Source organism: Gadus morhua, chromosome 12 (genome assembly GCF_902167405.1).
Source record: "Gadus morhua chromosome 12, gadMor3.0, whole genome shotgun sequence".
NCBI classification, from domain to species: Eukaryota; Metazoa; Chordata; class Actinopteri; order Gadiformes; family Gadidae; genus Gadus; species Gadus morhua.
In genome coordinates, this window is record NC_044059.1 from 6,085,555 (window position 1) to 6,112,862 (window position 27,308).

The 27,308-nt window shown below is 47.4% G+C and overlaps 1 protein-coding gene across 1 annotated transcript in view; it reads left to right on the forward strand.

Moving 5' to 3' along the window:
• Positions 1-205: 205 nt before the first annotated feature.
• atp10a (ATPase phospholipid transporting 10A) overlaps positions 206-27,308 on the forward strand; it is a 38,261-nt gene continuing 11,158 nt past the window's right edge. The window contains exons 1-14 of the mRNA XM_030372031.1: positions 206-1,143; positions 3,433-3,637; positions 4,757-4,842; positions 9,308-9,414; positions 9,731-9,862; positions 10,579-10,709; positions 12,140-12,392; positions 13,254-13,474; positions 14,601-14,795; positions 17,143-17,734; positions 22,742-22,845; positions 25,120-25,246; positions 25,907-26,091; positions 26,696-27,131. Coding sequence (XP_030227891.1) covers positions 722-1,143; positions 3,433-3,637; positions 4,757-4,842; positions 9,308-9,414; positions 9,731-9,862; positions 10,579-10,709; positions 12,140-12,392; positions 13,254-13,474; positions 14,601-14,795; positions 17,143-17,734; positions 22,742-22,845; positions 25,120-25,246; positions 25,907-26,091; positions 26,696-27,131 — 3,196 coding nt within the window. The 5' untranslated portion in view covers positions 206-721. The remainder of the gene's footprint in view (positions 1,144-3,432; positions 3,638-4,756; positions 4,843-9,307; positions 9,415-9,730; positions 9,863-10,578; positions 10,710-12,139; positions 12,393-13,253; positions 13,475-14,600; positions 14,796-17,142; positions 17,735-22,741; positions 22,846-25,119; positions 25,247-25,906; positions 26,092-26,695; positions 27,132-27,308) is intronic.

A 27,308-nucleotide genomic window follows, 5' to 3' on the forward strand; every position in this document is an offset into this window, starting at 1 on the left:
AGGTATTATCATTATTATTATAATTATCTTTATTATCATTATTTTCATCAACATTTCGATTCAAGAGCGCCTGATTTATATTTTTTTCAGTGGATACTTAGAAACACAAGTTCATTACTCAGATGACACAAAACGGAAACTACAGTTGCAAGTTGCAACAGAAACCGACGCAGAGTCGTGTGATCCATGGGCAGGTCTACAAGAGGGCAGTCGCATGTTTAATAATTCCGCATCAACTCTCAAATGATACCGCGTGGCACTTCCAGAAAAAAAGCGACCTGGGTCGGACCAAGGAGGGGCATGCGGGTCATATTTCTCTCAAACCGAGACCCTTCCCCCTTTGACGAACCCCATCTTTGTGCGGAATCTGCGCACATTCACAGATCTGTAAACACAGCCGCGACCCGTTCACGCATCTTCAGATCGCATCCCCATGATGCAGAGATCTGCGGTAGAGCTCCTGAAAGCCGATGTTGTTTCTACACTCCCAGCATCCTTTCAGCGACAGTAGGGGTAAAAAATTACAGAAAAACACAAGGCAAACGTTTCCTCTTAACTTGCGAGGGACCGACATGGACGAAAGCGAGTGGATAGTCGCTTGAGCGAGAATGCTGGAGTCATTCTGCCCGGGCTGGGAGCATGATCACCTAGTACTTTGTGGCGTTAACACGGGGCGAAAGAAAAAGTGTGGAAAAGTTTGAGACAGGGAGCAAACCAAACCATGGCGCCTGAGAGCGAAGAAGCCGGGATGGTGAAAGTAAAGGTTAAAACGCAGAAAAAGAAGAAAAACAAGGAGAACAAAACACGGATCGTCCACGCAAACATATTGTACGACAATGCCAAAGGAGAGGAGAACCCAAACAGACACTTCTCAGACAATAAGATAAAAACCACCAAATACACTCTCCTGTCTTTTCTGCCAAAGAATCTTTTCGAGCAGTTCCACAGGTTCGCTAATGTTTACTTTGTCTTCATCGCTTTGCTGAACTTCGTGCCCGTTGTCAATGCGTTTCAACCCGAACTTGCCCTGGCTCCCGTGGTCTTCATTCTATCCGTGACCGCAATCAAAGACCTCTGGGAGGACTACAGGAGACACCGATCCGATACAGAGATCAATCACATGGACTGTCTGGTGTACAGCAGGTAGGCCTGATCTCCACGATCGTCTGAAGCTGAAAACGAATGTGATAGTTGGTCAGTAGCAGCATGTTACTACTTGAACCCAAATATCATACCGTGTGTGGAAAACAATAGACCCAGTGTGTATGCTAAAGGCCTAATATGTTTGCTGAAGTCCTACCACTTCTACTATCACCCATCGCTACAAACTTTGGAGGTGTCAACTTTGGAGGAACTTTTTGGAACCAATTTCGCTTATGTCTCAAAGCAGTCTTCACTTTTCTCTTCTGCTGTGGTTTTTCAATTGGGAATTGTCACGTAGCGTAACTTTTAAAACAACATGTTCCATGAATACTTTTTACCGTGTGTGTGTGTGTGTGTGTGTGTGTGTGTGTGTCTGTGTGTGTCTGTGTGTGTGTGTGTGTGTGTGTGTGTGTGTGTGTGTGTGTGTGTGTGTGTGTGTGTGTGTGTGTGTGTGTGTTCGCTTATGAAAAGCTGTCCCTGTTTGCTCAGTGAGCATAAGTCACACTCATCAAAGGACTCTGTGTTTGGTGACTTACCTTCTTTTTTTTTTTAAAGCCAAGGTCTAATGGCTATAGCGCTGTTCCTCAGGCCATATCATAATTCAAGGTTTAGTTCCCTGGGTCGCTATTGTGCGTGGCATCCCATTCTGAACCTTAAAGTGCTTAAAACTGCACATACAGTACTGAGCAAATGCTATATGACACGTCTATATGGAGTTCTAAGTGGATGTGTAAATTGTTTGTGTTCATGAGATAAATCTCTATTCAGGACGATACAACGCATATCAGACGCGTCCTTTCACCGCAAAGGTATTTTATTTGTAAACAGGAAGATAAATAAACGATGGACCTCATGTTTATGATAGAAGGAATTCCAGCCTTATTCCAAAAAGCTATTTAGATAGAGAATTTATTGTTTTTTGGAAGGGGAGTTAATCCTAAAGCCCATGTTTCAACCCTCCCGCCATTTGTTATGATAGAAAGATTTTATAGAGTGCACCCTAATGATACAAGTAAATGATAAGCTTTATGAAGACAAAATGCTTGGTTTTGAAGGCTTAATAACTCTTGCGGTTCTGAAACATCTTTTGAAAAGAAGAATCTTTCGGGTTTTAAAACATCAGTTGGTTTTTCCGGAATGATCTTCTTCAACAGCAAACACATGTGTATCCACGAAGCACCCATACGAATAGCAATCTCAGGTGAGAGACGGGAAACGCATACTTTCAGCATTCCTGAATACACCTGCAGTAGAGTGGTGCTTATCTTCTGGGAAAATAGATGATCATTTGTATGAACTACTAGAACTAGAGAAGCAATGATAAAAAATGTGTGTGTCATTTTTATTGCATTCATTGCATACAATAATGTAAATGTAATTCATAAGTTAAATGACAATTTATTTTTAATGTCAATAGTTCAAAGTATAATCATATATATTTTTCTTGGTATGGAATTAATCTTATTCAGGGAACCTGTGCTTTCAGTTTACGTCATCGTTGAGAATTCCAAGCACACAATGATGCAATATGAGGCAACAGGTTGCCAGGAAAGTCCCTGTTCTCCTACCCAACCCAGGGGCTTTAAAATCACCTGAAATACAAAATAGGCTGTTTAGGTCTCGACAGGAGAGAGTTTTTTAGACGTCGACGCTTTGGTTGCTTAGGAGGAGCGTCTGATTTCCAGAGAGGTTTATCTGTGTAGAAGAATCCAGCCCTGTTATTACCGTAAACATCAACAAATACCGAGCAGGACTCCATACAATCCTGGTCTTGCGAGGGAGGGACATGACCTCTATTGAGACTGTTAAGTTTTATGTACACAACCAAACTGCCTGGGTGGTGTTGCCAAATTTAGTTAAGGTTATTTGGGTGGATGAGGCAGGAGCCTTCAGTCATGCTTTAACGTTAGTGCAGTAATTGATCGAGTAAGGCGTGTGGTGCGTAAAGATAAATAATGCAGCAGTGTTTTATGTATAGCAAACGCACTAAAGTCCATGGAAATGAGTGTAAGTGGAGTAGAGGAAAAAAGGAAGGTGAAGTCCTGTAATGCTGTGATTAAGAACCTAGAACAGCTAGTGCTATTCATCTGTGTACAGTCAGTGTTGATGGCAGTTTGTTTTCTTTATGGTTCGGTTATGATTAAACATAAATAAAGGCGCATTTCTCCCCAAGGGAAAGTACACTATCCAGCGAAAACAAAGTTGCCCCATTTTTCTGCTGTCAAAGCATTAAAAGTAGAAAATGAAACAAAGTGAAACCAAAGCTGTTGTCCTTCCGTCCCCTGGCAGACCGGAGAAGCGCTACCTGGAGCGCTTCTGGAAGCAGATCCGGGTCGGGGACTTCATCAGGCTGCGCTGCAACGAGATCCTGCCGGCTGACGTTCTCCTGCTCAGCTCCAGCGACCCAGACCGCCTGTGTCACATTGAGACCGCCACGCTGGACGGGGAGACCAACCTGAAGCAGAGACAGGTGGTCCGCAGCTTCTTCCACCTGGTGAGACCACCGTGACTCCATCACCTCACTCGACCCATGACTCCATCCCCTCAACCTACTCATGACTCCATCACCTCACTGTACTCGCGACTAAATCTCCTCTCTACCTCGATCCAATTCCTCCAATCACCTCCTCCACAACTCATCTCAACCCCTCCTCCACAACTCATCTCAACCCCTCCCCTCCTCCATCTGACTCTAGCCTCAATCTTGCATCCCCTGATCCCCACCCATCTCATTCACCTCACCCATCTCACTCTTAACCCTACATCTCCACATCCTCCATCCCCTCACCCCATCGCACCATGGAGTCGATCACACAAATAAATCGATGAAGAAAAATTGTTTTTGCTTTGCCTGTATGTTGCCTATTTGGCAAAAACTGCAAATATCATGATCGGACATCATAGTGAGTAGAGTTTTAGGAAGTCAAAAGATGGAACTGTTTTTTTGCAGTCCGATACCCTTAAAAGTCACAATCTCTTCAAATGGGGGTTACGTTTTATTCGTTCTTTAAAGTTACTTCTTTGTATGTTTAAAGAGATTTCACGTGTCTATGTGCTGGTGTACTCAGCTGGATCTGGTCTGTTGGCTAATTTTAACTGGTCTGCCAGTTCACAGATCACACCTTGCTGGGAATAAGCTGGCTCCTCATTAAAAACTGTACTAATGACCACTTTCACTTCACACTCTTAACAACTGCTTTTTGATTTCCTAACCTATTAACTGCCTGATGTATTGAAATGTAAGCCATTAGGGCCACACTATGAATACGATGACACTGTTAATAACGTGATTTGTGGTTTAATATTATACAGATGCTTCTTTCAAGAATTAATCCTTACCGATTAACCAACAATAATAACATGTATTCTGAAGATACACTATTTGGTGGTCACTTTATTACAAAGGTTCTTACAAGAATGTTAGTGCATTCATTCTTAACATGAGCAACTGGACCCCCGGGAAAACGGTAACTTGAAAATTACGTGCACTTAAGAGTGTGTGTGTGAGGACGCAAGTGTGCTTAACAGTAAGATAATAAAAGGAACAAGCCTTTAATTTCTCTCACTAGAGTCTTCTATGAGTTTACTAACCCTGCTAAATCCCCCTTTGCAGGACTGTGAGTTTGACCCGTCCAAGTACAACGGCGTAATCGAGTGTGAAAAGCCCAACAACGATCTGAACCGATTCCGAGGCTACATGTGAGTAATTAGTTATTTACAACCCTCTCGATCGTTTACAAGTTAGTTATAAAAAAGAGGCGATTTGACACTTTGCATCCCTATTCGTGACAAACAATTGCTGTTTTGTTTTGGATTGTTTTGGGTTTGTTGTTAATTAGCTGCCACATTTGAGGGCCTTTTGTGTTCTGAAATCAGGCGTTAGTGTGTGATGAAGTGTCCGGAGAGCAGGTTTCTCTTTGTATGAGACGGTTGTTGACAGGTGATGGGGAGGTTATTGTATTGTTCCGAGTAGAAAAGCGCGTCAAATTTTGACCTTTATAATTGTCTTTTTTCGGGTAGGTTAATTATGGCTCAATACTAATTTATGCAAGCATCATTTTAAAGGTCCTTGTAGCCTTATCTATGAACATGTGGGGTTTTCTCAACACAATGTTGTACGGGTGACTAAATATTTAATTTCTGCTGGTCATCACTCATGCTATATTTTGGTTGTATGCTATGGCTAAGGGTTTTAGAAGAGAGCGAGAGGAGATATGTATTTAATTATCTCCGCCTGTCAGGAGTCTAACTGGCTGTGGCAGAAATCCATGCAATGGACGTTTCTCTTATCTTACTACAACTTAGTTTGAATGTTGTTGTTTTTTTAGCAAGTTCAGGGACACATTTGATGATGATCGAGACATTCCCTAATCATTCTTGAATATATATATATATATAATACACACAAAGTCCAGACTCTACTTGCTTATTTTCACTTTGCAATATCTGCCTGTACAGCTAAGCTAAATGTAGTTGGGTTGTTGATAATCCAATTTTGTTGTTTACTACTAAGCTAATGCTATTGTTTATTGCTAAACTAATGTTTTTTTGTATTGCTACTCATACAATTGTTTTATGTTGCCAAGCTTTATGCGTATCCTGGTTTCTGTTGCTGAGCCAAACTTTGTTTTCTGTATCAAGCTACATTTTTTCTGTTGCTAATCTAAATGTTGTTATTCTGTAACATGCTTAATGTTTTCTGTTGCTAAGATACATGTTGTTTTCCATAGCTAAGCTTATTGTCACAGACGCGGTCATGGGTGCTCTCTCCATCTTATTCTGTCATGGCACTGTCATGGAGTTTCATGTTTTCATGATGATTTCGTTACACCCAAACACTTGACGCTCTTCCCAGGCGACAAGCTTTAAATTGCGGATCATTTTGTGATGAACAAGAAACATATTTCAGTTGCTCCCTTGAATTTTCAATGTAATTAAGGTGTGAAGTTTTAAGTGCATCAGCATCCATCTTCTTCTTTTTTTTTTACTGAATCCTTCCTTCCAGATATTTACCTTTCTAAATGAACTGGGAATATTTTATCAGAGTAAACATGGGTGTATGCAAGAGGCTAGGTAAACATATGAATAATTATGACTTAACTAGGTTTGGCAGTAAGTCAAGGCATTTTATTTTTTATCTTGAATTTAACCTTCACCTCCGTTGACCTTCATTGGGTTTCTATTCTGTTTCGGCTGGTGCTGGGGAAGTCTTTGCTACACGGACGATGATGTCATCAGGGTAGGGGTTGTGCCACAAGTCAAGGAACATTTGAGTATCTGTGTTCGGATGGTCTGTTCCTCTTCCCAATGCAAGCTCTCTGCTGGTTTACCTACCATTTTGTAGACGCACATCACGCCAGCCTACGCCTTCTCATGTTCTCACGGTTTGGCACATGTGGCATTGAAAACATGTCACACGTGTGGTTGATCTGTGTCGATGTGCTGGTGTACTCTGAGCTGGGGCTGAATGCATGTTCTCCTGAGGCACAACATGAGGTGATGTCCTGAAAGTCGCCTGGGGGAGAAGAGGAGGCGTGAGGGGAAAAGCGTCAGCGGGAGGAGGAGGAGGGGAGTTGGGGAAATTGAAGAGAAGCAGGAGGAGGAAGGAGGTTCATGGAAGAAGTGAAGGAGGGGCTTGAGGAGAAGGAGAAGTGGGAAGGTTGGTGGATGAGCAGCAGCGGGAGCAGGAGCAGGAGGAGGAGGAGGAGCAGGGAAGAGGAGAAGGGAGATTAAAGAGTATTGGGAGAGGCGGGTGAGTACAAGGAGGGTAAAAGAGGGTGAGGAGTAGATGCTATGTCTGGTGGCGGACATACCCTCTGTCAGCTGATCTTGACCCATGTGATTCTGACGGTTCGACTCAGCTCTGACGGAGACCCTACGAAAACAGCCGTAACAGCGTTGCTAGGAGACAAACAAGCACACGATGGCCAGGTTGATAAGGTCCCTGAATCACGGGGGAGGATCAGGGTGCGTTCATCCACAGCTGACCCTGTCTCCAGTGTTTAGTTCATTATTGCAGCAGCAGCAGCAACAGCTGTAGCCACTAGAAGCCACTCTGTCTGGGGTGGTGATTAATTCGCCGGGGAGACTCTTAGGGGTGCTGCACTCTTGCTGATGTCCTCCCCAGGGACGGACATTAATCTGGAGAGGCTGCATGGCGATAGGTACAGCAGTCCCAGTGGCGACCTGCTAGCTTACGCTGCCAACTAATCGTTTGTTCATTTCTTCAAGAGCATGACCACAACACAGGTTCAAACATATCAGTATTACAAAGGCCTGGGACAATTCCCCTAAAACACTTCTAATCCAGTTTTTTTTTTTGATAATAGGATTAAGATTGGCTTTGCAATCCTGACACAGTCCCACACAATCACACTGGACTCATTTTTTAATGTGTTAACTCCAAATTGATCCTGTTCATTAGTCGAAGCTTACTCCCAAGAGGTGTTGGTACTTCCTGGGTGGGCGGGGTTAAGACACAGTCATGTGATGGGGTGTGAGAAGCATGATGTACTAGGGGAGTTCGGAGGGAGCTGCCGTGTACCCTTGTGTAAGTTGTAGTGTACGCCAGTGATTCTCGTGTACGCTCGCTGGTCTGTGAGAGGGATTTAGTGCTGAGACGGGGGTTCCGTTTGGAGCACAACGATGACTGTGATCCTCAGGGCCTGATCAGTGGAGGCGGGGCGAGTGACTGCAACCTCCTCAACTCCCCTTCTTCATCCCTTTTTGTTAATTAAAAAATATACATTTATTAGGTTTGTTTTGTGCTGTGTGAGTGTACGATTTTGTGTGAGTTAGTTATTTGTTACTTTGCTATTGTTTTTACTTTTCCTCCACTTTTCCAGGATTGTATGAATGAATAAATGTATCGTTGTGGCTCAATATGTATTAGGATGGGGAAATGCAAAGTTTAGTCATTTACCTTGCTTTAAACCAACAGACCATTCAGAGACAGCCATTCCTCAATGCATTTAGTTACAATACAACTTCTCCCAGCGTGATTTTCTGTGTGTCTCCTAGGGTGGTTCTCCATGTGTCTCCTAGCGTGGTTCTCTAGCGTGATTCTCTGTCTCCTAGCATGGTTCTCTGTGTGTCTCCTAGCGTGGTTCTCCATGTGTCTCCTAGCGTGGTTCTCCATGTGTCTCTTAGCGTGGTTCTCCATGTGTCCCCTAGCGTGGTTCTCCTAGCGTGGTTCTCCTAGCGTGGTTCTCCTAGCGTGGTTCTCTAGCGTGGTTCTCCTAGCGTGGTTCTCTGTGTGTCTCCTAGCGTGGTTCTCTAGCGTGGTTCTCTGTGTGTCTCCTAGCGTGGTTCTCCGTGTGTCTCCTAGCGTGGTTCTCTGTGTGTCTCCTAGCGTGGTTCTCTGTGTGTCTCCTAGCGTGGTTCTCTAGCGTGGTTCTCTGTGTCTCCTAGCATGGTTCTCCTAGTGTGGTTCTCTGTGTGTCTCCTAGCGTGGTTCTCCTAGCGTGGTTCTCTAGCGTGGTTCTCTGTGTGTCTCCTAGCGTGGTTCTCCTAGCGTGGTTCTCTAGCGTGGTTCTCTGTGTGTCTCCTAGCGTGGTTCTCTAGCGTGGTTCTCTGTCTCCTAGCGTGGTTCTCCTAGTGTGGTTCTCTGTGTCTCCTAGCGTGGTTCTCCTAGCGTGGTTCTCTAGCGTGGTTCTCTGTGTGTCTCCTAGCGTGGTTCTCCTAGCGTGGTTCTCTAGCTTGGTTCTCCTTGCGTGGTTCTCTAGCGTGGTTCTCTGTGTGTCTCCTAGCGTGGTTCTCCTAGCGTGGTTCTCTGTGTGTCTCCTAGCGTGGTTCTCTAGCGTGGTTCTCTGTGTCTCCTAGCGTTGTTCTCCTAGTGTGGTTCTCTGTGTGTCTCCTAGCGTGGTTCTCCTAGCGTGGTTCTCTAGCGTGGGTCTCTAGCGTGGGTCTCTGTGTGTCACCTAGCGTGGTTCTCCTAGCATGGTTCTCCTACCGTGGTTCTCTAGCGTGGTTCTCCTTGCTTGGTTCTCTGTGTGTCTCCTAGCGTGGATCTCTGTGTGTCTCCTAGCGTGTGTCTCCTAGCGTGGTTCTCTAGCGTGGTTCTCCATGTGTCTCCTTGCGTGGTTCTCTAGTGTGGTTCTCTAGCGTGGTTCTCCATGTGTCTCCTTGCGTGGTTCTCTAGTGTGGTTCTCTGTGTGTCTCCTAGCATCCACGGCAGTGGGAGGAAGTGTGGTCTCTACAAGGAGAACCTGCTTCTGCGCGGCTGCACCATCCGCAACACAGAGGAGGCTGTGGGCATCGTCATCTACGCAGGTCGGCATGGCAACGTCTCCTCTATCCCCTTCACTTCCATCCTGTCCTCTTGCCTCCTAATCCCCTCACCCCAGCTGGTAACTGTTTACTATTTAGTTTATTTTATTTTTCCCAAAGACCTTAAGATGTGTTCAGGGGCCAAAAACAGACTGGGAACCGCGGGCCCAAGTACACCCTATAATCATCCCATGGCCTGTTACCCTGCAGCCATTTGACTCTTTTATTGTTTTTGATCCTTTTTGATACCATTTGATCCCGCTCCCTCTTCATCCTGCTGGATCCAAATGCTGTGGTATTTACGCCAACCCCGTCCCAGGTCATGAAACCAAGGCCATGCTGAACAACAACGGGCCGCGCTACAAGCGCAGCAAGCTGGAACGGCAGATGAACGTGGACGTGTTCTGGTGTGTCATCATCCTGCTGGTCATGTGCCTCTTCACGGCCATCGGTGAGTCGCGCGGCGCGCACCAACCGCCTGGTGCTCTGTGTCGTTGTTGTGACTGTGGAGCGTTGGTGGACTGCAGTGGCGTTGTGATGGAGAAACCAACCCCCCCATTGTGAAGGTGGAGGGGGGGGGGGAGAGGAGAGATGAGGTGACGAGAAGGTAGGTGGGGGATGAGGTGGAGAGGTGGGTGGGAATAGGGGAGGAGGGATGAGGGAGGTGGGTGGGAATGGGGGAGGAGGGATGAGGGAGGTGGGTGGGAATGGGGGAGATGGGGGAAATCGGATGAGGAGAGGTGCATTAAGAGGGGGCAGGTGGTCGGGGGGGGGGGGGGGGGGGGGGGGGGGGGGGGAGAGGGGCAATGAGGAAGAGGGGGGAGTGAGATGGAGGATGGAGGGGTCTGACAGAGTGGGGGGAGGTGGGGTGGAGGGTCTAAGTGGGGGGTTAACGAGGAGTGGGTGGAGGAGGAGCCGACGGTTTGGAGCGACGTGATCGGAGTGCTGATGTCGGGGTCCCGTATCCTGTGCTTTATTTGTGGTTTGTCCCATCGATGGCGACGGCTAACTGACCTCGTGTGTGTGTGTGTGTGTGTGTGTGTGTGTGTGTGTGTGTGTGTGTGTGTGTGTGTGTGTGTGTGTGTGTGTGTGTGTGTGTGTGTGTGTGTGTGTGTGTGTGTGTGTGTGTGTGTGTGTGTGTGTGTGTGTTTTTGGGTGTGGTTTCAGGTCACGGCCTGTGGCTGTTTCAGTACGGTGATAAGAGGCCTGTGTTTGACGTCCTCAGCCCCGAGGGAGCCAACGTATCGCCTGGCCTGTCGGCGGTTTATCTCTTCCTCACCATGATCATCGTCTTCCAGGTAGTGGTCGCGCCAAGGTTGTGAGAGAGAGCGAGAGAGAGAGAGAGAGATATTCACATTCAAGTCATCCCCTGTCTTCCACTATGTGAAATAGGTTTTATCCGTGGGAAAAGCTATTTTTATTCTTTTCTGAAAAAGCGTTACTCATCCTGAAAGTTGTTTTTGGGATGTTTGTATAACAAAAGGTCATTTCAAATGTCAGCCTGTCCTGATGTTGAAAAGTTTAAATCCATATCATCAATCAGATGATGACAAATCCCTGAAGATCCCCGCCCTGGTCGTGTGTTTTCTTATGAACGGTAGCTGCGGAGCGACTAGGACTAATTAAGACTGAATATTACTTAAGGGCTGATTATGTTTCCACGTTCACGCAACGCTATGACCACGCAGTCACTTCGAAGTAGTCGTGAACCTTTATGGTTCTGCGTCGGATTTACGTGTGGCTATGTATGTCCGTGGTAAAGAGAGAACAAAATCGTTGGTCTTTGTCTGTGCAAGCTATTACTTTACAATTGGTCTACTACTAGTAGATTCTAGCAACTTGAAAGCAGAATATGACTCAAACAATGTGCAACAAAAACAGAAGATAGGCTGCTATTTGGTCGTCGTAGTCCATTCTGGTCAAGTCTACGATGACTGAATAAAAAAAAACGTCTCTCAAAGAAGGTTACGGCTATGAAAGAAAAAGTTACATGTTTTGCATTTTAGATTTTTTACATACAAAGCGTATTGCCGGACATTATGTATTTCGCGGACGAATCACAGCCCTTGCGGGTACGTCGCCTCGACGCAAGGTTACAACTTTTGGGCGGCACACGTAAGGCCCTTGCCGTGGACGCAAGGAGGGTCGGCAAGGACATAACAGGTCCGTTACCCCCTTGTGCTGCGTCAACGTGGAACCATAATCCCGCCTTTAGTCACCCAAATAGTGAATTATTAGAGATGCATGTCGGGTAAGGACATTTTGCTCAATGATGCCCATCCCTTCTTCACTCACCTAACGACCCGCTGTACAGGGGAACGGGAGCTCAGCTGTCCTCATCTGGAGTCACAGCTTCGCTGATCACAACAGAAGCTGGTTTTCACTTTAGCTTTCCGTCTCTCTCTGTAGGCGGTAGAGTACAGGATGGAACCAGTAACTCGGTTTATTATGTGGTGTGAGACTGTAGTCTGGGAACGTATACTTAAGGTGTGCGTATACTTAAGGTCTATTTTTATGTTCTGCTTTTATGCTAGGGATGCTAGGTAACTAATCTCTCTTAATTTTCCCTCTCTCTCGCTCCGTCTCCCCCCTCTTTCTCTCTCTCTGTCTCTGTCTCTCTACACTCTTTCTTTCTCTGTCTCTCTCTCTGTCTCTGTCTACCTCTACACTCTGTCTCCTTCCTTCTTTCCCTCTGTATCTCTCCCTCCACCCCTCTCCCCTCCCCCAGGTTCTGATCCCCATCTCCCTGTTCGTGTCCATCGAGATCGTGAAGATCTGCCAGGTGTTCTTCATCCACCAGGACTCAGAGCTGTACGACGAGGAGACGGACACGCACCTGCAGTGTCGCGCCCTCAACATCACTGAGGACCTGGGCCAGATGCAGTACATCTTCTCCGACAAGACCGGCACGCTCACGGAGAACAAGATGGTGTTCCGTCGCTGCACCGTGGCCGGCGTGGAGTACTCCCATGATGCAAATGGTGAGTGATGGCGCCGTGTCGGTTGACGCTAGGTGATGGATGGCTAGAGGGTAGGTGCGAGGGGGCTGGACGTCATTTGTTGCGTGCTTAATACTAGGGGATAAATGCGAGGTGTTACATGCGAGGTGTTACATGCGAGGTGTTACATGCTAGGTGCTGGATGCTAGGTGCTAGATGCTAGATTGTTGATGCTTGGTGCTGGATTCTTGGTGCTGGATTCTTGGTTCTGGTTGCTTGGTTCTAGAAGCTAGGGGCTGGATGCTAGGTGCTGGATGCTAGGTGCTGGATGCTAGGTGCTGGATGCTAGGTGCTGGATGCTAGGTGCTAGATGCTAGATTGATGATGCTAGGATATGGATGCCAAAGGATGGATGTTTGAGGATAGATAAAAGGTGATGGATGCTAAATGCTTGGTGGTTCATGTAGTTAGTACATGCTAGTATATGGTAGTGGATGCTAAGAGTTTGATTCTAGAACATAGATTCTAGGTGCTGGATGTTACGTGCTGGTTGCTAGGCGCTGGATGCTAGGGGCTAGTTGCTAGGTGCTGGTTGCTAGGGGCTGGTTGCTAGAGGATAGTTGCTAGGTACTGGATGCTATTTGGTGGATGCTACGTGGCGGATGCTTTGTGATGGATGCCTGAGGTGTATGTTGCTACATGCTAGGGGATATACCTAGGTTCTAGGTTTTTGATGCTAGATGCTAGGTCCTATGTGCTAAATTCAAATGTCAAAGCAGCATTTGTGATGCTTGTTTCTTCGCACGTTGTTATTGTTGAATGTTACTGTTTCACACATGGTATTGCCATAATAATAAAGGAAAACCTCGGTTGTAACTTCCTGTTTCCTGTTTTTACCCCCAGCACGGCGGCTAGCCATGTACCAGGAGCTGGAGTCTGAGGAGGAGGCGGAGTGCCCGTCTCGCGGCGGCACCCTGCCCAGGCGGGACAGCGTGGGCAGCCACCAGAGCGCCCGCGTGGTCCTGCGCTCCCAGAGCACCAAGTCCCACCGCCGCACGGGCAGCCGCGCCGAGGCTAAGAGGGCCAGCATCCTGTCCAAGCACACCGCCTTCAGCAGCCCCATGGTTAGCACTGCACGCTAACATACAGGCTCGCTTGCTCTTTGTGCGCTACATGGTTAGCACTGCATGCTAAATCACAGACTCAGCTGCTCTATGTGAGCTACATGGTTAGCACTGCATGCTAAATCACAGACTCAGCTGCTCTATGTGAGCTACATGGTTAGCACTGCATGCTAAAACACAGACTCAGCTGCTCTATGTGAGCTACATGGTTAGCACTGCATGCTAAATCACAGACTCAGCTGCTCTATGTGAGCTACATGGTTAGCACTGCATGCTAAATCACAGACTCAGCTGCTCTTTGTGCGCTACATGGTTAGCACTGCATGCTAAATCACAGACTCAGCTGCTCTATGTGAGCTACATGGTTAGCACTGCATGCTAAAACACAGACTCAGCTGCTCTATGTGAGCTACATGGTTAGCACAGTACGCTCAAATACAGGCTCACTCGCTCAATGTGTTTTACATGGTAAGCACAGTACGCTAAAATAAAGTCAAAATCGCTTTGTGTGCTATATGGTTAGCACAGCATGCCTGAATAAAGACCAACTTGCTCTATGTGTGCTACATGGTTAGCAATGCAACTTAAAATACTTACTCTTTCCCGGTGCGCTACATGGCTAGCGTGGCGTGGTAAAACACAGCCTTACTTGTCCCCTGTGTGATACATGGTTAGCAAGCCCAAAATCCCTACTGTCACAATAAATCCTCCACTTTTCCAAGAAGAAATACCAACACAGCATGTTGGTATATGTCCAATGTACATGACCATGTTAAAGGTGACATATTATACCACCAGGTGTGAGTGTGATTAGCCATTACAAGCTGTATTGAAAATCTGCCTCTTCTGACATCACAAGTGGGCGTGTCCACCTAGATGTATGCTAGATAGATGAGCAACGTTTGCTACAGTCCACTGGGTTGGCTGGTAGACTGATCTATACAGCACACATCTAGGTGGACACGCGTTGATGTCAGAAGAGGCAGATTTTCAAAAAGGCTTGTAACGGCTAATCACAGTCACACCTGGTGGTAGAATATGAAACTATTAATATGCTTGCCTACTGCCCCGACAAACACACTTCTGTACCTTGCCTCCAACCTCTTTCCGCCTCCTCTGTCCCCAGGAGAAGGACATCACGCCGGACCCCCAGCTCCTGGACAAGGTGAACGAGGGCGGCAGCCAGCTGAACTTCATCCACTTCCACCGCCAGCCCATGTCCCAGCTGCCCTCCGACCTCGCCGACATCATCGACTTCTTCGTGGCGCTCACCGTCTGCAACACGGTGGTGGTGTCGTCCCCGGACCAGCCCCGGCAGAAGGTACCGTAACCGTCCCTAAAGGACATAACTGCCAGTACATGTTACCATAGTTGCAGGTAGGGCTGAACGATTTGGGGAGATTTAATATGCGATTTTTCTTTTTAAAGTTCCTTATGTTCTGTATTATTCACTAAACAAGCAATAAATAATGATATAGTATGACCAATACAACATGACTGACTCAACTCAGTAACAGTAACAAATCCCCCAAAATAATAAATATTCAAAAAATAAAAAGTATATCTTTCTAATCACAACCTATGCAATTTGCAAATCTCGTTCTATTTCCACGCAATGTCTGTTTGAATTTGATGAATCGTTCAGCCATAGTTATATGCAGTCATTGTAGCGGATGGTTAAAGCCAGAGAAATTGTAAGTGAGGCTGAGACTAATCAGAGCGTACAATTGAAATTGGATTAGCTACAAAAATGTTAGCGTGACTACAGGAGTCAGAAAGACATGGCTCATTCTTCTTGTGGGAAATCATTTCTCATGTTTTAAAGGAATTCTAAATGCCTTTTAGAAGATTTTCCTCATTTCTAAACGGCCATAACAATGGCACTGCTCAATAGAGTGTATTGTAAACTACAAGGTTATGCCATGATTGTTGTTACCACACACATTCAAAATAATAATCCATAATCCAATGCATAGGGAACATGGTATTTTAACGGTGCTCTGGGGTTTCCTCCAAGGCCTTCATAGATAGACTCTGACAATACGTCCTCTATTTACCCATAGTTAACTTTTTATTGCATTAGCGTGTGCCCCCTAACTATACACCACAACAACGCTGAACTGAATGGCCCTCTGTGCTTATAATTAACCACGTGGGTCTAAGCGTTGTTTATCGTGTGTGTGTGTGTGTGTGTGTGTGTGTGTGTGTGTGTGTGTGTGTGTGTGTGTGTGTGTGTGTGTGTGTGTGTGTGTGTGTGTGTGTGTGTGTGTGTGTGTGTGTGTGTGTGTGTGTGTGTGTCGCTCCCTCTCTCAATTCCCTGGCCTGCCGCCCCAGAGGCCCTGAACATTAAATAATATTATTCATAATGTGACAGATTATATATCCCTTCTATGTTTACATTTTTAGAGGTTATCGGCTAGCGGGTGCAGGCAGAAGAAGCTAAAACCTGTCAAGTTTACACCTGCTATCTTTTGATCAATGGTTCCGTTGGCGGTTCTCCTGTTTGTCTCTTCTCCTTGTTGTGCTGTGGGCCTCTGAGCAGAGGTAGGGCTGGTGGCACCATGCCCTTGAGGTCCTCATTCTCTGAGCAGAGGTAGGGCTGGTGGTACGACGCCCCTGGGAGCCAGGGCCTCTGAGCAGTGGTTGGGCCGATGGTACTATAACCTTGAGGTAGGGCTGGTGGTACGACGCCCCTGGGAGCCAGGGCCTCTGAGCAGTGGTAGGGCCGATGGTACTATAACCTTGAGGTAGGGCTGGTGGTACGACGCCCCTGGGAGCCAGGGCCTCTGAGCAGAGGTGTAGCTGGTGGTATGACGCCCCTGGGTGCCGGTGTGTGGATGATTTATAAATGAGAACCATGCCGCCCTCTCCCAAGCGGTGGTTACACCATGGGGTAACCTGGAGGAAAATATAGCCAATACAACGATTTATTATTCACTCATATAATTAATTTGTTCTTTTAGTTACTGTTTAATTTGTTGCCATTTACTAACCGTTTACTCTTGAATCTATTGTGACTAGAAAGTGAATTCAGATACATGTCATTAAGGCGCAGGTAGGTGTAATGAGGCTTTTTACTCTAGAATGCCTACAGGTAGACTGCAGACAGGGTTGGGAGTCAAACACCCTAACCACTCCAATACACCCCTCTCCCTTGCAGGATTTCACTGTAGAAGCACTATCTTTGAACCTGCGTGACAATTCCCATGGACGTACAGGCAAAGCTATAGGGCAAAAGTATACAATGACTTGTTATAACTGGGATCTCTTGGCTCTTCCCCAAGCTTCTCATTGAAATGCAAGTTACGTCATCTTTTATTTTCTGTCAAATACACCACCCAATTGTACAATATTTTGAGTTGACCCATACATTTGCTAAATCCTGGGAACTATCAATCAGGCTATACTTGTTGCCTTTTACACATCTGTTTGCCAATAAACCACATAAAAGAGAAAAAGATAAATGAAGGATAGTACAGTAGCTTATATTGTACCTAGTATAGCTTGACTCCCAGCCAAGTACAGAGCCTAACATGTATGCATTGTGGAGCTAATTGCCCTAACCCGTTCCTGTTCCTGACTTGTCTTAACACATTCACTGTAACTGTCACTTACTCAACAGTTAAATATTAACCAAGTTCCTTCCTGGTTCCTCTGGGTTCCTCCAGGTGCGGATGAGGTTCGAGCTCAAGTCCCCCGTGAAGACCATCGAGGACTTCATCAAGCGCTTCACCCCCAGCCGCCTCACCTCGGGCTCCAACAGCAGCTCCACCTCCAGCCTGGTCACCAACCGCTCGTCCACGCGCGGCTGCTCCAGCGCCCTGTCCTCGCCCTCCGCCGAGAGCACCCTCACCAAGCTGGACGAGGAGGGGTCCCGGCTGGGGGGCGCGGGGCTCCTGGCCGACTTCAGCCCCGTCCCGCCCGGCTACGAGGGCCCGACGGCCAAGGGGGGCGCCGGCGGCGTCGGCGTCAGCGGCGGCGCCGAGCTGCGCTACGAGGCGGAGTCCCCCGACGAGGCGGCGCTGGTGTACGCCGCCAGGGCCTACAAGTGCTCCCTGGTGGGCCGGCTGCCGGACCAGGTGACGGTGGAGCTGCCCCACCTGGGCAAGCTGGGCTTCGAGCTGCTGCACACGCTGGGGTTCGACTCCACGCGCAAGAGGATGTCTGTGGTGGTGAGGCACCCGCTCACCGACCAGATCACCGTCTACACCAAGGGGGCCGACTCGGCCATCATGGAGCTCATCAAGCCCCCGCTCACCGGTAGGAACCTGCTCTGCACCGTCTCCGTCTCACATACCCACCCCGACTCCCTTCTCTGCACCGGTTCTCTCTCTCTCACCCTAACACCAACTCCCTTCTCTGCAATGCTCTCTCACACCCTCACCCTATCTGCTCCTGTTCTCCCACACAGCATCGCTCCCTTATCTACACCCCTCTCACTTCCCAACCCTTACCCTGGAGAAGTCTCCCCCACATCGGTCTCCCCGTCCTTCTCTCCCACCTCTATTCCCCTCTCTCACACCTCCTAACCCCCCTCTCTCTCTCCCTGAACCTCAACCGAATCCTTACTATAACCCCCATCGGGCAAGGAGAAGAGCGGAACAATGAGACATGAATGACGGCAAATGATGAAAAGGCTGTCAAATTTGACAGGACCGAATTTTGACCCTTTGTTGTGGTAGCCTAGTTTTCGGCTTGCAGCGTGGCTTAGCGTAGCTTTTCATGTTGCAGGAAGGGTGTGTGAGCTCTGCTACCGGCCAGCCAGTGCCTCCATGGAGAGAGCACAACTTCAACACAGAAACACACATCCACGCGTCGTTATGTAAGATCTTGTGTTTTATGCCGAGGTCCACCTTCCAGCACCCGGCTTGTAATTGGTACCCCTTGAAAAGAGTCCTGACTTCCTCCACACGCTCTGGTCTCTGTTGTGCTCCTCCTCTTAAACATCCTGCCATCGGTGGACACAAGCATGCACGAACACACACACTATGCACGCGCACAATGACCAAAGCCGCTGAGGAGGCTCTTTACCTCCCCTACTGTGTACACACGGACCAGATGTCTTGCCTGGGAATCAGAGGCCAGGGAACACAGATTGTGGCGGCACCAGAACAACAAGAGAGCCCCCTACAAGGGGGCGACTGTTTTGGCCGCTTTGTCCCACAGCGCCCAGCTCCTGGGTTGGTAACACAAGACCTCAGAGGTTGTGCTTTTCATTTACCTCTTGAACGAACGTCAACATGATTTTCCGGTCTGTTGGCTTCTACTTTACACTCAATATGGGTCAGGTTATACAGTGGGGTGTAGTGCGGAGATAGAGAAGAACAGGGCTTGATCTCCAATGTACATTATACTTGCATTGTAGGGTTCCTTGAGAAAAGAATACGAGTACCTGATCCATAATGGCCTGTACCTAACATCGCAGGAAATTGCTTTGCATTAAAGCTTCGGCTAAATGATGAAACGGTTTTATTATTATACATTTTATGCAAGTTCTTGTTTTTGCACGATGGTGCGTAATCCTACTGTTGGTCTGCTGTTGTCTCAGTGGTCTGGTTCTTGTTGGTTGAGGGGAGCGAGGACTTTATGCTCCTTTTTCACACGTGATTACAAGACATCTTGGCCTCTCTAGACGCATTCTGTTCGCCTGGTTGGGGGGGAATTGCAACCAGGAGTGGCCGAAGCCCATCTGAATTATAGGTGCAAATACTGGATAAATATTGTAAACTGAATTGGGAGGATTTTTCTCTAGCTGCCAACCATCGCTACGGAAACGTCCTCCTGTCTCACTTTGTGATATTTATTCTGTCCCTCTCTCTTATTCCTTGACGCAGGGGGAGAAAGAAACGGTTTAACGTGCTTCATGTTTTTTTTCTTTCGTCCATCAATGAGATGAAATCTGGCTGGTGCTTCGGCGTGTCGGACACTGTCGCTTCATCGTTTTTTAAAAGTTTCTTTTTACGGAACATTTTAGTGGCCCGGGGCAAACCAGGACATTCTCCAGTCGGAAGTTGCCGCCTTGTTAAAATATTCACACTATTCGGCTCCCTGGATCATTACAGAGGTGGGGGGTTTAAAATAATACACTTCTCACATCATCATCCCAGCACCCCGTAGCCCCCCAGAGTCCTAGCTAGGCCCCCCCCCCCCCGACACACACTGTGCGTCTCAGCTGTTTTAAGATATTCACTATAATGGTAGACTGGGCGTGTCCTCCTCCGCACAGCCTACTCAGTACTTTGCTCTGCCATTGGTGTTTTAAAACGGCCAATTAGAGCGAAGAATGAGCAGAGCCTTTGCCGGGAACATGGACCCCCACAATGGCTCCATTCAGCCAGAAACGTCCGCCTGTGTGACTTTAATAACACGGTGCAAGGGGAAGGTAAACAGCAGGGTTTTAGGTCTCTTTGTTTGAAGTGTGTCTCCGGTGTTCAAAGCAGGGTTGTTGTGGTGTGACTTTAATCATCGTAAAGCAGATACCAAAGGTCAAAGAAAGCTTTAATATGTTTATATGTTTATTCTCGTGTGGCTCGGTTGTGGTAAGAACCCCCCCCCCCCCCCCCCCCTGTTATCGAAGGGCTGCCAAGAATGCCATCAGAGGATCAGAAACTGCTAGGAATAGTTTCCGATGATAATAAATGAGAATACATTTTCACTTTCCTAAATCATCAAAGATAAATATTTAGATTAAAAGCAAAATTCAAACATTTGAAAGAATACAAATTAAGAGCCTGAGAACTGAGTGTGTTATTTAATACCTTATACACACAAAAGGCAGAAAGCCAATAGAAACTCAAAACAAAATGTAACTCGTGAGGAGGTTTAACTGTTTAACCGAACCGTCGGCTGGGGCTCGATTGTGTGTTTTGAGAAACGCTCCGGAGCTGAGGAACACATGGTGCAGGAATGCTCTTCTGGGTCGGATCCTTTTTTTCTTTCTTTCCTCTTTTTAACAGGAAGGGTAAAACAAACAGCGGACTGGGCTCCACCTGTATCTGTCAGACAGACCGCGCCTCGCAGACCTCTGTTAAAAGCTGCCATGCTTTCTCTGTGCTCACTATTTTTTTTACAATGTCCCGAAAAATAGGTCAGCTGGTGTGTAGTTCATCAGCCAAAGAATGACGCACGTGTGCAAAAATTGCTCGCAAAAAATAACCGCAACACAGATAATATTTAGGATATTAATGTAATGTCATCGTATCACTGAGTGGTGTTTTTTTCTAGCAATTTATTTTAGACGTTTTTTTGTTCCATTTAGTAAAAATACCGTAGCTGATGTTCTAATAGTAACAGTATGTACCTGGTACAGATGTTACGTTTACATTTAGGGCATTTAGCCGACGCTTTTATCTAAAAAAAGCAACTTAAAAAAGACAATGTATCTCTGTCGGTACAGTAAAGATGTTCATCAAGAACAAGGGCCAAGCACTTACAATTTCTAGGTTAACCCATTCCAATATGGACCGGGTACTGATGGTGATAATATGGACCTGGTACTTACAGTGATAATATGTACCTGGTACTGATAGTCCCAATATGTGCCTGGTACTGATTGTCCCAATATGTACCTGGTACTGATAGTCCCAATATGTACCTGGTACTGCCAGTGATAATATGGACCTGGTACTGACAGTGATAATATGCACCTGGTACTGACAGTGATAATATGGACCTGGGGCAAGCCATGTTGGCTTGCATAGAAGGTATTATCTTTGTGTCTTTCTCCTCCTCCTTGTCCTGGCTAGTCTTATCCTCCTCCCAGTCATCGCTAGTTTCCTCCTCCTCCTTGACCTCGCTAGTCTACTCCTTCTCCTCCTCCTCCTCTCTGGCCTCGTCTCCTCCTTACCCCTCCTCCTCCTCTCTGGGCTTCTTTTCTCTTTTCTTCTCCTCCACCTCCCTTCTAGACAGTCAAACAGACACACTGGATATTGACTGAACAGTACACACACGCAAGCACGCACGCACGCGCGCGCACGAGCACACACAGTAGCGTGCTTGCACACTTCATATTGAACTAACCCTCACCCTCATATATGATCATAGGGAAATTACGGGCGGGGAAATGTCTCTCTAAAGCAAACAAAAGAAGACGAACGACAAACATTCTTGGAGACATATTAAAGATGTTTATCTCCCTTACAGCCGAATACATTTACATGTTTTCAGCCAGCATGCACTTTTAGCCCGGGCCACTTCCTATTGAAGCAGGGAACAATGGGTGGATATGGCCTCGTGTTGGAGCAGATGCACACTGAAACGCTGCAGAACTCCACCACACATTGTGCTTGCACTGCTTCCTAGACGCTTTGTTTGCCGATTCTGTTGATCTAGTTGTCCAAGGTCAGTGTGAATCAAGAGAAGCATAAAGGCATGTAGATGTGTCAATAGTCCTGTCAATTATATTTGTACATCCCTGAATCAAAGTTGCAGTCTCAAAGGGCTTCATGGGCCCGTATTATGAAGGACCTCTGAAGGACAAGAGAAAAACCATCCAAACCTAGCGGGTAGAAACCTTGAAATTGAGCCCAAAAGAGGGATCCCTTCTTCCAGAGATGGTTGGAAGGAGAATTGCACATACAATGGTAGCACAAAACAAAGCCAATGAAAGTTATTCCCAAATAGCATAACCGTATTGAGTTCGAAATCCAACCATGGCTGCAGAATAGACATACAATTAAAATGTGATTGTAGGTAGGGGAAAAGGTTCTTGCTCTGGGATCCAGTAAGATTGTGGACATTGGGGTTCAAACCCACAACCAGTCCCCCTTACCACTAGACTATCCACCTTAAATACTTTAATTGCCATTAGTATATGATGTTGTTCATGCCGTCCAGCCCAGTCCATGTGCTGGTGTAGAAGGGCTGGTTAGTAAGTAATCTGTCCACAGCCAACGTGCCAGGCGAGTTCAGATGATATGGAGAGAGTTTGCCTCGGAGGAGCCCGTCTGAGCGCGACTAGCCAGCTTGGCGATCGGTTGAAGCGTGAAGAGCAGATGGCCTCCACGTTCTTCTTGGAAGAACTCTGATGTTCTGCAGAAATCTGCCAATGCATTCCTAACCCCTGAATTATCTTTCTCCACCATCTCTCCTCTCCTTCTCCTCCTCCTCCTCCTCCTCCTGCTGTTACGCTCATCCCCTCTTCTCTTTATCCTCCTGTCTCCTCCATCTCGCCTCGCCTTCCATCTCCCACTCTCTGCATAAATCTTCTCATTCCTTTCTGACCCCTTCCATTGAAAACGTGGGCTGACTCTTTGTTTTCTGCGGTAGATAATTCCAAAGGAAAACGCCAAAGGAAGATTCTGTGCAAGACTCAGAGCTACCTGAACCTGTACGCGGCCGACGGCCTTCGGACCCTGTGCATCGCCAAGAAGGTAGGGGAGGCCGGGCCAGAAATGCACTGTGGGTCGATCCCGGGCCACATCCAGACGGGAGTTATGAGTCAGGAGCTGAGTTCACATTCTGTTTCTCTCTGCAGATCAGTCTGGCTCCGCGCCCGCTGAAAGCCTCTCCCAGTACTTGTCTTATGATGGGGCCCTATTAGCACTCGGCGGGGGGGGGGGGGGGGGGGGGGGAGTTTCAGTGTCGTATGATATACAGCGTTTCAGAGTTTCACCCGACAATGGTAGTGCCCTTGGAGAGCGTAGCAGAAGACGGAGCATTTGAAACTTATATGAGACAAAAGTGGTGTTAAAAGATGAAGAGCAGAAATTGGGAGAAAGGCTTTTCTCAAAGGAGACAATCTTTACTTTCAACCGGATTCAGCAAAAGAAAATAGATTAAGATTAATGATTAAATGTGATAGGCTGGATATATTTTATCTGAGTAAGGCCGCACCCATATGTGGAAATCAATTTCTGCCCAGCCAGGGCCAGGCTGATATTTATTAGCAAACGCACACTCTGCATATCATGATAGTCTTGCGCGGCTAATCACTCCATATCATTCTGGCTTAAAACCTCAATACAACCTATGATGGACGACGTGCATAAAGATGTGTTTATCCAGTCAGGCGGACTGTAGTTATTATATTGCTGCCCTCTCCTCTCCTGTTCGCACACTGTGACTTCTGCAGTTTAAAATGTAAAACTGCCTTGGAGATGTACAGTAGATTTGCCGACCTTTTTAAATCGCGATATTGACATTTATTAGAATTGGAGTGCAACCTGAGGCCCAATAAAGCAATGCCCAGCCCCGAACACAGCCCTGGACGCGGTCCTCCGTGCTGAACGTGGGCTGTTGTGGAGGAGGACGGCCGCCCAGCAGGGGGGAACGGGGTCTTTATGGTGCCCACATGGTCCTTCCCCGGCCTCCATCTCAGTGACTCAGCTACAATCTGCCGGCTTTCACAGCCTCCTAATTTATACTCTCACAGGCTGGTCTCATTATGTCCCTCCTCTTCCCCCTCTCTCTCTCTCTCTCACTCACTCACTCACTCACTCACTCACTCACTCACTCACTCACTCACTCACTCACTCACTCACTCACTCACTCACTCACTCACTCACTCACTCACTCACTCACTCACTCACTCACTCACTCACTCACTCACTCACTCACTCACTCACTCACTCACTCACTCACTCACTCACTCACTGTCTTCCTTCTTCTCTCTCACTCTCTTCCATCTCTCCTCTGTCACGTTTGGGCCGCCTCTGTTCATTCTCGTCCCTCGCTCGTCTTTTAGCAATCCCTCTCTCTCCCTCTCTCTCTCTCTCTCTCTGTCATCTCTCCATCCCTCTCCTTCGCTTTGCTTCCCTTCTCTTCCTGTCTTTATTCTCTTCTTTTCATCCCCCTCTTGCTTCTTGCCATCTCTTCTTCCTCCTCTTGTCTCTTTCTCCCTTGTTAAGAGTGCATCAACATGTGAAAGTGATAAAACACAATTTGAAGGCTCTCATATACTCAGCATGTATCGATTCTGTTGAATCGTAGGAAGAAAAAAAAAGAAGAAACATCTGCACTCTGACGGCACTGATTTGTACTCTGTGCCCTCTTATTTTGTGTGTGTGTGTGTGTGTGTGTGTGTGTGTGTGTTGTCTTTTGTGTGTTTTTTTTCTTCCTCTGTTTGTCTTTGTGTGTTTGTGTGTTTGTTTTGTCTTTGTTTGTGTTTTGTCTGTGTGTGTGGTTGTGTTTGTCTTCTTCTTGTGTGTGTTTGTCTTCTTTTTGTGTGTGTTTGTCTTCTTCGTGTGTGTTTGTTTGTGTCTTTGTGTGTGTGTTTGTCTTTGTCTGTCTGTGTGTCTTCGTTTGTGTGTGTGTGTGTGTGTATGTCGTCTTGTGGTGTTTTTTCTTGTTTGTGTGTTTTTGTTTTCTTCGTGTGTGTTTGCCTTCCTGTGTGTGTGTGTGTGTGTGTGTGTTTGTGTGTGTGTTTTTCTCCCTGTGTGTGTGTGTGTGTGTGTGTGTGTGTTTTTCTCCCTGTGTGTGTGTGTGTGTGTGTGTTTTTCTCCCTGTGTGTGTGTGTGTCTCCCTGTGTGTCTGTATGTGTGTGTGTGTGTGTCCCTCTGTGTGTGTGTGTGTGTGTGTGTGTCCCTGTGTGTCTGTATGTGTGTGTGTGTGTCTCCCTGTGTGTCTGTATGTGTGTGTTTGTCTCCCTGTGTGTCTCTGTGTGTGTGTGTGTGTGTGTCTCCCTGTGTCTCTGTGTGTGTGTGTAGACTCTGAGTAAGGAGGAGTACGCCTGCTGGCTGCAGGGGCACCTGGAGGCTGAGACGGCCATCCACGGCCGCGAGGAGCGGCTCTTCCAGTCGGCCCTGCGGCTGGAGACGGACCTCCATCTCCTAGGTAACCCTACTGGGCCCTCACTCACTGCGCTGCCCTCATTCTGCCACAGAGGCAGGACCAGTGGCCAGGCTGGTGTGATGGTCTGCCTCATTACAGTGGAGCTGCCCAGTGGCTGCAGACTGCAGCTCCCTGGTAGCTGTCCCGGGCCTGCAGTCACAGCTCTCTGCCACACTACACTACTAGTAGCGGAGCATTACGCTACGTGGTTTGACTAAGAACTCACTACAGAATGAATCACCAGTGGGAACTCTTTACAAATGATCACGAGTTCAGATACGAACGGTTGTAGTTTTATTAAGTGGACGTATTTTGTTTATTCTATTTTGGCGTTTTTTTTAAATAAAGGAAATATTTTATAATGTGGGTAATGTTTGAGTGTGTTTGTTATTGTAATATGTTTGTTGTAGGTGTTTTGGTTATTTGTTTGATTTTACTATTGATTAGTTGTTTATCGTTGCTGTGTAGGTGTCCTTGTTGTTTACTTATTTATTGTATGTGTAGTTATGTTAGTTGTTTATTGTCAGTGTGTTGTTTGTTGTTGTGTGTTGTGTTTATTTAGTTGTTTATTGTTGTCTGTTGTGTTTATTTATTGTCGGGGCGTTGTTGTGTTTGTTATTTAGTTGTTTATGTCCGAGTTGTTGTGTTTGTGTTGTTGTGCAGGGGCTACAGGCATCGAGGACCGGCTGCAGGACGGCGTCCCGGAGACCATCGCCTCGCTGAGGAAGGCGGGGCTCCAGATATGGGTGCTGACGGGGGACAAACAGGAGACGGCCGTCAACATCGCCTACGCCTGCAAGCTGCTCGACCCCGAGGAGGAGATCCTCACCCTCAACGCAGACTCCCAGGTACAGTCCTGGTACGGGGCTTCAACGGCCCCGATAGGGTCCGGATACATTCCTGGTACGGTGCTGGTAGGGTCCAGGTATGGTCCTGGTGCAGTGTAGGTAGGGTCCAGGTACGATCCTGAACTCCAGACCCCCTTGCCCTCCAGCGAATCAGAAAGAAGTTTGACCGTTTGAAGGACTTAACAGTGCCTAAAGCACCAATATCAAGTGCCTAAAGCACTTGATATTGGTGCTTAAAGCGTTGAGGATTCTTTATTTTTATTTTTTCAGCATTGCGTGGTGGCCAACCTCTGGCCAGGGGGGGCGGTGTCGGGGTGTTTATCATCAGTTCATAGTCTTTTCCTTGAATACTGTGGAAGTATCCCTTGACAACTAGAAGTTTAGAGTTTGAGGGTTTAACCAGTCTTTAAATTGAGGTTGAGGCTTGGTCTTACTTAGTCTAATCTAAACACTAGTCTTTAGGTTTAGGCTTAGTCTCCTCCAAACACCAGCCTTTAAATTTAGGCCAAACTCAAAGACTCACTATTTGTTTAAATTCACCATTTCGCTGCTCATCCCGATGACCCCTGACCCTGTACCCGTCGCCCGCCCCCCCCCCCACCAGGAGGCGTGCGCCGCGCTCCTGGAGGAGAGTCTCCTCTACATCCAGGCCAAGTTCCTCTGCTCCTCCTCCTCCTCCTCCTCCTCCCCGGACCACCCCTCCAAGCAGCCCGCCTTCCACGGCGACCTCTCGGCGGCCTTCCCCCTCTACCCTCCGTCCTCCTCCACCACCACCACCACCACCACCACCACCACCACCACCTCCTCCTCCAGCTCCGCCCACGCCGCCGGCGCCACCACCCCCTTCCTGGTGCACCGGCTGGGGCTGGTGATCGACGGCCGCACCCTGGCCTACGCCCTGGACAAGAGCCTGGAGGACAAGTTCCTGGAGGTGGCGCGCAGCTGTCGCTCGGTGCTGTGCTGCCGCTCCACGCCGCTGCAGAAGAGCACCGTGGTGAAGCTGGTCCGCAACAAGCTCAAGGTCATGACCCTGGCCATAGGTACGTCCAAACACACAATGGCTTGTTGTAGTAAATAGGACCGTTTTTTTTGTTGATCAGTCCTGGGCTAAAGACTGGACAGCAGACGATGTTTAAAGGTGACGTATTATACCACCAGGTGTGAGTGTGATTAGACGTTACAGGCCGTTTTGACATCACAAGTGGGCGTGGCCGCCT